Below are 9,183 nucleotides of genomic sequence, written 5' to 3'. Positions count from 1 at the left end.
TTCTGCCTAGGCTCATCAGTCCTGAGCAGGGGGGTTTTGTTAGGGGGCACAATATTTCTGATACTTTGCTAATAGAACAAGAGTTTATGGCTGACCTCCAAGAAGCACCAAGCAGAAGGAGTTTGATGACTGTTAAGCTGGATATGGAACATGCCTATGACAGAATGAACTAGAGTTTCCTGGCTCACTCTTTGGAGAGTTTTGGCTTCATCAATAGTGGATCAAGTGGATTCTGGGATGTGTCTGTGCCCCTTCATTTGCCATACTAGTGAGTGGCTCACCTTCCCCATTTTTTGAGTTGGTGGTTGGCTTAAGGCAGGGGTGTCCGCTATGACCACTACTATTTATCAGATATGTGGATACTTTATCTAGATGGCTATGGTATGCTGTCGAGTTTCAGGATTTGGAGGCTAATATATTGGGGGCGACGTCTATCCAGGTCTCTCACTTACTATTTGTGGACGACTGCCTACTGCTTGCTTGTGCGACGAGACACTTTGCCCTAGTTCTATAGAGAGTTCTAGGGGAGTATTGTTAGGCCTCTGGGCAAAAGGTGAATCTATCAAAGTTAGTAGTTTGTTTTAGCCCAAAGATTAAGGAGCGGCTGAAGGGGGCTATCATGGAGATCCTGGGGGTAGACAAGCAGGGTAGTACATTGAGATATCTTGGGGTGCCGATCATGGGGCAATGCCTACATCATGGTGACTATTTAGCCATCGAGCAAAGTATCAGGCACAGGTTAGAGGGATGGTAGGCGAGTGCCTTATCAATGATGGAGAGAGTTACCATGGTTAAGTCAATCCTCAGTTCGATCCCAGTATATCTGTTGTCCAATACTATTTTGCCGGTGGCACCCCTAAGGTCCATGAAGCAGATGTTTAGAAACTTCATCTGGGGCAAGCGAGAGGGGGAAGGGTGCGGCACTCACTTGCTTGCCAGGGATGTGATTTGTCAGCCGACCAGGATTGGGCGTCTAGTCTCTGATCACTAGGCGGGAGATTATGGCAGCCAAACATGCAGCCAGGTATTTTCTAGAGCCAGAGAGCCTATAGAGTTCGTTGATGGGGGCAAAGTATGGGGACGGGATGATAGGATCTTCCTTTCGTACTAGATGTTGGTGTTCCTTCATTTGGAGAGAGATTTGCGCTCAGGCCCCGATGTTGATGCCAATCATCAGATGGGCTATTGGCGATGATCGAGATATTGATGCCTTGGAGGATAGCTAGGTGTCAGAGCAGCCCCTTGGACGGTGGCCCACCATGGTTGACCCGGATCGCTTGGTAGGGAGGACGGTATGTGATCTCCTTGTGCTCGGAGAGAGAAGATGGGATGAAGACTTCGTCCAATGAGCTTTTAGGGTACAACTGGTGGAGAGGATCTTGGTCGTGCCACTACCCGCTATGGAGACCTTGGATAGGAGGGTTTGGAGTGTGTTCAGTGGGACAAGGGTTAGGGCCCGGGATCTACAGACCATAATCAGTGAGGAGCTGACTCGGCGGATTGATGGAGGGTGGATCTGGAGGATGTGTATCTACCCCTAGGTTGCCCTGTTCCTTTAGAAGGTGGCATGGGATTGCTTGCCGACCAGAGGTGTCCTGGCTAAGAGGGGGTGTGGTCGCTTGAACTTGTGCGGAGTGCCTCGGCATGGAGAAGACCATCAGCCATGTACTCTTTAGATGCCTGCGTGTAGTGCAGGTCTGGGGCTGTGTTGTAGATCCGCCGCAGGGAGTGTCATCTACTGAGGACTTTCTGAGCCAGCTGAAAGAATCCTGACAGAGTCCAAGCTTCTTGGAGTGGGGGGGTCAGATGCACCTATATGGACTATCACATTTGGCTAGATAGGAACAACAAGATATTTAAGAGCAAGATAGTGCATTCTGGAAAAGTGGCTGATAATGCCTTACTCCATACAATGGAGATCATTGGTGGTGCTGCTATCACCTCACCTGGGTTGGCCAGGGACATTTGGGGTTCCTATCTAGATCATGTAGTAACCAAGACTATCCTAGTATCCTGAGAACCCTCATCCCTCAGCTTTCTTAAGGTCAACTTTGATGGTAGTATCTCTGAGGAGGGAGGCAACAGTGGAGTGGGCTTTGTGATCAAGGATCACGAGTCTAGGCTGGTGGCAGTTGGAGGACGACACATATTTGATGAGTCTATCAGTGCCACAAAGTTGAGAGCAACTTGGGAGGGTATTACTTATGCTAGGACTGTGCTGAGAGTGGAGTGTAACCACCTCGAAGGGGATGTTGCAACGATGATCGGCTGGATTCAGCAGAGTATTGATAGGCACCGATGGGGTGTCTGGCATCCGCTACTACGTGATATGTGTGAGCTTGTGAGGAGGCTCGTGGTGTTCTAGGCCACTCATGTGTTTCGAGAAGTGGACAGTGCAGCAGATTGGGTCGCTTCCTTCACGGCACACCATTCAGGAGAACTCCTATAGGGGAGTTTTGAGTCCATCCCTTCCCCCCTTCATCTTCTTCTTCTCTATGACTCTTATAGGTGCACTCATGCGTACATAATGTGAGGTACCGATGTGTCAAAAAAAAAAAAAAAGTAGAGGGCCCCTTATGGCCTTACACTCTTGCTTCTCTCTCTGCCTCCATGTTTCTTAAGGAAAGGTCCTACCACATGATGCAGTCCAAATCCATTGCTAACTATGGAAAAGCATTTTGTGATTTTGAATGCTCTTTATGACTTTGAAGATGGAAAAAAAGTGCCAGGATCTGTCTAGCTTGGTTGCAACATTTTGTGTATGGATTGGTAGTATTATAGTTGTGTTAGATTACGATAGAAATAAAGATCCCTGTACTTGGTCAGTAATATAATTATATATATGTTTATTATTTAGTACTGTTGGATTTGCAATGTGTGATTTATATTGATAGATTTGATTTGGCATGTGATGGTATGTTTTATATGATTTCTGATATGAATATACTTGCATGATAGTATATGTATCTGATATTCTCTTAGAGAGAGGTCTGTTTCCGAAAAAATTCTTTCCTTTACCTTGGCCATGAAATGCCATGGGATAACCTTTTCCTATTCTTCTCTTGCTTGACATGGTAAACAGTATTTCCAAGCATTATCTCAGTTATTTAATCAGTTTCTTGGCCCTTCTTTTAGAGTAATTACTTTTCCGTGCTTCCATTCAAGAATTATATTAAAAGGCTTCTTGTCTATCTTTATTTTTTTTAGATTCATGCATCTTTGTTGAAATAGTGTACCTGATAGCTATATATTTCTATATCATTTTTTTAAGTATTTTATACTTATTAAATTTTTTTATTATTACAAAAAAAAAAATCTTATTCACTGAATTCGCCTTAGGCCTCCAAATGCATTGGGCCGCCCCTGCCTGCATTGACCAAGACCAACAACAGTAATGCCAGCCTTTCTCATAAGCTTCATCTCCTCTGCGCTTTGATGTAATTGAGAGATGGCAAAAGCTAACAATAAATAATTGATATAGCCAAAGGAAGAGTTTCGGTGCACAACTATGCTACAAGACATGCTGCTTCTCTCTCATTTATAACAAAAAACACCATGTTATTACCTGTGATTAATAAACCGAGAAACATTCCCATATTTTATGGCATCGATCACACATGGTTCGATCTCTTCCCAGAAAACTCTGGCTCCATCAATGTGATCATCAATATCGTACAAGTAGCTGCATCGATCATGGTCTTACCCCAAAATTTTGGAGAACTTAAAAGGCTTCTTAACAAATAACAAGACAGATTTAAGCACAAGAACAAATGCGATGGAAGAGTAGAACCTTTCCCCTCTTCTGTTCCCGTCTCCTCATCGTTCAAAACCTTTCCAATGTACTCGCACACAAACTCCACTCGTATTCCAACTCCGATCTCCCCCCCCCCCCCCCGCCGGTGTATAGAAGCGGAAGCTCTTATCGATTCTTTTATTTGTTATAGGGACTGCCCAACCCTATAATAAATGACTGCTCAATCCTATAACAAATGATAGGTGATATTAAGGAAAAATGAACTTTAACCAATGGAAGAAAACCGCATGCCCTCCATTCATGAATTTAATCAAATTTTTTTAATCCCAAGCCCATAACAATTTTGCCAAGATTTCTCATGCTGAAGGCAACACCAACAAGAACAAAAGAAACAGGTTTGTTCAGATGTAATCAAGTAGAAAATACAAAACTAGCAAGAATTAAATGCGCAGGATTCGGCCGGGGTTGCGATCAATTCTGGAGCTGAATATATAATACGAGTGTAAGGCATGAAATAATTTACCATATGAGGCTGCTATTTGTGCTTTTTCTTATGAAACGTTAAGATCTGAAGCTACACCTGCAGAGGCTGCCGCGGTTCTGCAAAAACTCTTCAAGATCATCAGTTTTGCTTATCTTATTCATAACATGTGCAATTCATATATATCTTTGGAAATTGTTCCGGCCATGTTATGTTTACTCAATAGGAATGTGATAGAACACCCTAACGAGGTCAAGTTCGAGAGACTAAGAAAGGTATTTTTTGGCTACTAATTCATATGGTACGAGTGTTCAATCCCATGCCCATAACAATTTTGCCAAGATTTCTCATGCTGAAGGCAACACCAACAAGAAGAAAAGAAACAGGTTTGCTCAGATGTAATCAAGTAGAAAATACAAAACTAGCAAGAATTAAATGCGCAGGTTCGGACTATCGAGTATCTCAAAAGATCAAGATCAACCTCAGTGGTTAATTAGAAGTTAATTGGAGGATAAATTGATCACAGGATTATAATTACCTTTCTACAAAGATCAAGAGTGCAATCATATTGCCTACGAACATGCAAGAACAAACACTTGCAGTTGAATACAATGATATCTGAAATTTTAATCTCTCCATAACAAACGGGCGGATTAGCTCCTTTTTCATTTTTTTTTTTTAAATAGACATCTTGATTTTTTAATAGGTTGTATCATCACACATGGAAGAGAAGCAATCTCATAGCATATAAAGGACAACTCTCATTGCATACGGTAGTTTGTGGTTCGTTGAAGTTTCATGGCAAAGCTTCGAGTGGAAAGGGAACAATTTTATTTAACAGAAATCGCAGACCATTAACACAATCCATGAGCATTGACGAGCTGCATCTACTGCCATCAAGAAAATCGTATGAATACTATCACGACAAATCAAGAAATCGAAAACTAAAACTTCAGAGGCTGAAACCACCAAATGCAATCACGCAAAGAAATTCTCCCAGCATTAGAAACTGAGTCAGATATCATTTTATGATGATGGAGGAAACATGGTTTATCGCAACCCAATCCTCGCCACCATTTTCCCGAACTCTATCACGAAATGTGGCAGGCATAAACACCAGCTCCAGCTCTTTAAGGGTAGTGACATATCTTAGTCCTTGTGGAAGCATCTTCAGTGCATTACAGTCAACAATAGACAGGTGGATGAGACCAGGCATCGCCCCCTCCTCCACCCTCCAATTTTCCAGTGCCCTCAGACCCTGGAGATGCAACCATTGCAGCTGCAAGAAGCCACCTGCAGAGCAGATCATCTCTTTCCCTGCATATGCCCCAAACCTCAAGCGAAGGACTCTAAGGTTTTGCAGCTTCTCCAGCGTTGCCATTGGGTCCACTTCTAGATTAGATCCCTGCAATGTGAGCTTGGTGAGGTTCTGAGGGAATTCATTGCTGTTGGGTAATTGTGGCCTCTTTGACATAGGTCCACTTAGACGCAAAGCATGAAGGTGCTCATGTCCTGATAACGCCGGAATGATGTCGGTGGGGATCAAAGTTCCTCGGAGTGCTAATGAAACTAGAGAACTCAGGTTCTTGAGTGAATTAAACAGCATCATTTCATCTAAATCTGAAACATCAAGGATCGTGAGGTTCTGAAGGTTGGTCAGTTGTGGCAGTTGCTTCTCAATCCATGATCCACCACGTACTTCCTTCAAGGTCTGCAGATTCTTTGCAGCACAGATCTTTCTTGGGATCGGGATCGCGCAAGCCCGGCTAAAGAATACATGCCTTAGTGAACGAATCTTCCAAAATGCATCAGGCAAAGACCTTACAGGAGTCCGCCTTACATCAAGAGTTTGTAGATAGCAAAGATCTCCAATGGATGGTGGAATATCTGACACCCTGGTCCTTCTCAGCCCCAAATATCTCAAATGGATTATGCTTTTGATTTCCTCGGGCAGCTCCTGAAGTGACGCCCCTTCCAGATCAATCACTCTCAGTAACTTCAGACTGTGTAGCCTCAGGTCTACAGGGCCAGTGCTTGCATGCCAATTGAAGCCTACGAGAGTGCGCAGGAATTGAGAAGAAGAATTAAGAGACTCCAGTACATGATCAGCACTGCAGTGGAATAAAGCCACACGGCGTGAAGCACTTGAGGTTGTCTGATCTTCGGTGCTATAAACGTCGGCAAATCGAGCCTCTTTTGCTTCCGATATGCACAATTCACGCAGGAGATCGTGAACTCGGAAGGTCTTAACACCTCCATCAGACCTCCTTTCCACAACTTGAACCACGCACCTCTGGACTAACTCTTCCAAGTAATCTGCCGCTGTTTCTTCTAAAGTTTCCCTCTCTCTTGCCGGAATGAAGCCTTCTGCAGTCCATAACCTAATGAGTTTAGAAGCTCTGATCTCTGAGTCCTCGGGGAAACAACCCAGATAGAGAAAGCATGATTTTAGGTCGTAAGGTAGGTCTTCATAGCTCAAAGCCAGTACATCTAAGCATTGTTTGCCATCTTTGTCTGCCTCCCATTTCAAGCTCTTCTTCACTTTTGACCATACGACAGGATTTTTATCTTTTTTCGATAGCATGCCTCCAAGCACAACAAGAGCAAGAGGCAAACCACCACATCTTTTCACAAGTTCTCGACCCAACATCTCCAAGTTCTCAGGGCAGCTCGTTTTAACATCTTGATTTGGAAAAACCTTCCTAAGAAAGAGTTCCCAGCTCTCCTGTCCATCTAAAAACCTTAACTCATAGGGTGGGGAATCTGGATCGGCAGATTTTGCAACATCTATCAAACGTGAAGTGAAAATGATTCTGCTTCCAATCTTCGCATCTGGAAAGGCTGGCACAATTTTTTTCCATACTTCTGTACTCCATATATCATCCATCACGATCAGATATCTCTTGTCTTTCAAGAACTCATGCAGCTTCTCTTTCAAGTCATCTTCTTCCATCCTATCCAGTTCTTCCTCTGAAATTCCCATAATTTTCCTCATGATGTTCTTGAAAATCTTTGTCCCACTATAGTCCTGAGAAACTGATATCCACGCATATTTCTCAAAGCTTCTCTTGATTTCGCCGGTATTGTAAACCTTTTTAGCAAGTGTAGTCTTGCCCTGACCACCCATTCCAACTATCGAGATCACGCAAAGCCGTGTATTTCTCGGATCGAGTAATTGCTCTACAATTGCTTTCCTGTCATCCTCGAAACCTACAGTATCTGAGTCATCAACATGTGGTAATATCCGCCGCCGCGCTTGCACACTCTCATCTGCATGGCTCCCCCCTGCTCCCCCACTTTCACCTATATTGGCGATGCCATATCGAGCTCTACGATCGGAGATGTCAAGGATCCTTGACTTGATCTCTGAAATATCCAAGCCAATTTTATAGCAAGCTATTAATTCACCGAAGATAAGGGCATACCTAATGACAAGGCCCCCGAAGCCTCTCCGCCTCCGCCGTCTCTCGATCTTGAGCACAAATGTTTCGACGACGTCCTCAGCGTCGCAAGCAACATCTCTGACATCTCTCACCCAATTCTTCGCTCTCTCATCGTTCCCCTTCCGTTTGTTGTCAGCGTCCTTCAAGAAACATTGAATTCCCCGCAATTCATCCTGTATCCACTTGACTTGGCCACGGACTCCATACAAAAATTCGGCTTCTTGGATTAGGAAGTCTCCGAGTTTCTGCACCACAAGAGAAACAACAGCCTCAGCCATTTCTGCTCTCAGTTCTCCTTCCCAAAAGGAAGTGAGATTATAGCTTCAGAAACACATCTAGATCTGCAAGATCTGCTTGCTCTAAAGGCATCCAGCCATGATTGCTGCTACAGCACAGATGGGCCTCCCCTGGATCCCATTTGTCAAGTTGTACATAGAAGTCAAAAGATTTAGTAATCGCAAGTAAATGGTAAACAGCTATATATTTAAACGGTAGTGGTTTGACCAGCACAAGTAATCGCAAGTTGCAATTTAGTAAATTTCTTACGGTCCTTTCCAATCAAATAATAAGTAATCTCAAGTTGCAATTTAGTAAATTTTTTACGTCCTTTTTAATCAAATCTAAGAGTCTATTTGCATTGTTGTTGTTTCTGTATTTTTATTTTTCCACGAGAGTCTATGAATCAAGATGAAGTGGTCCTTGATGACAGGAGAAAACATTCCCTGCAATGAAGTATCATTATTGTTCCTTAATGAAAAATATATTAAGAACAGAAAAAAAAAGTTTTCAAAAGAAGTAAAGATTACAATGACCTTCAAATGTAATTAGAAGGAGATTTAATCTAAGCCCATAGTAAATTTACAAATATGGGAATAATGCATCGAAGTCTCCTCTTTTTTTTTTTCGAATATGAATGTATAGAGGTCATTACAACTTTTAACAAAGGCCAATAAATACTGAAAAAAAAATTATACCTCCATTGTATAAAGCGCGGACCGAGGTGTTGTTTGTTAATTTTATTGTACAATGATTGATTCGAGCGGGACTTGCTAATCGGGTTGGTCGAGCTAGATTCGTGCTAGGCTCAGCTTAAGATGCTACATCATTTTATCAGAAGCGGGATTGGCCTCACTCAGTCTTTGGATCTACCTTCTAGCTTCGAGACCGCTACTTATCCAGTTTCAGGCTTCTAGCCCAAACCTCTGGTTTTGTGGAGTTTCAAAATTTGTCCATCATTTGGGCTTTTTTGGGCAATATAATTCTTAAGAAGTTTACATGTGATGTACCAAGCTAACCTAGACATCACTTCCGCATTTTTACTAGTATAGCCCCGCATTTACGCACAATGGTGCAATAAAGAATTCTAAATATGATTTGACGACAAGCAATTAAGCCCATTTCACCTCAAGTTTGCCTCTACTTTTCTCTTAGAATTTGTAGGACCGTAGCCCCTATGAGGCCTAGCAAGAGAAGCATGAAAAATTGACTTGGTTTAGAATATAGAA

At 42.8% G+C, this 9,183-nt stretch overlaps 1 protein-coding gene across 1 annotated transcript; it reads right to left on the bottom strand.

Annotated features, from left to right (window-relative positions):
* Positions 1–5,049: 5,049 nt before the first annotated feature.
* Positions 5,050–8,065, bottom strand: LOC120105351 (putative disease resistance protein At1g50180). Its single transcript, XM_039117717.1, has one exon. The coding sequence runs from the start codon at positions 7,954–7,956 to the stop codon at positions 5,257–5,259; it is 2,700 nt and encodes an 899-aa protein (XP_038973645.1). The 5' UTR covers positions 7,957–8,065; the 3' UTR covers positions 5,050–5,256.
* Positions 8,066–9,183: the final 1,118 nt, after the last annotated feature.

Source organism: Phoenix dactylifera, unplaced genomic scaffold, assembly GCF_009389715.1.
Source record: "Phoenix dactylifera cultivar Barhee BC4 unplaced genomic scaffold, palm_55x_up_171113_PBpolish2nd_filt_p 000265F, whole genome shotgun sequence".
In the NCBI taxonomy this organism is placed as follows: domain Eukaryota; kingdom Viridiplantae; phylum Streptophyta; class Magnoliopsida; order Arecales; family Arecaceae; genus Phoenix; species Phoenix dactylifera.
Note: the sequence above shows the minus strand (reverse complement) of the source record. Positions and strands in the feature narration are given on the sequence as shown.

What these genes read in the sequence shown, in the direction of transcription:
- LOC120105351 (XM_039117717.1), bottom strand. Translation starts at nt 7,956, where the DNA reads ATGGCTGAGGCTGTTGTTTCTCTTGTGGTGCAGAAACTCGGAGACTTC.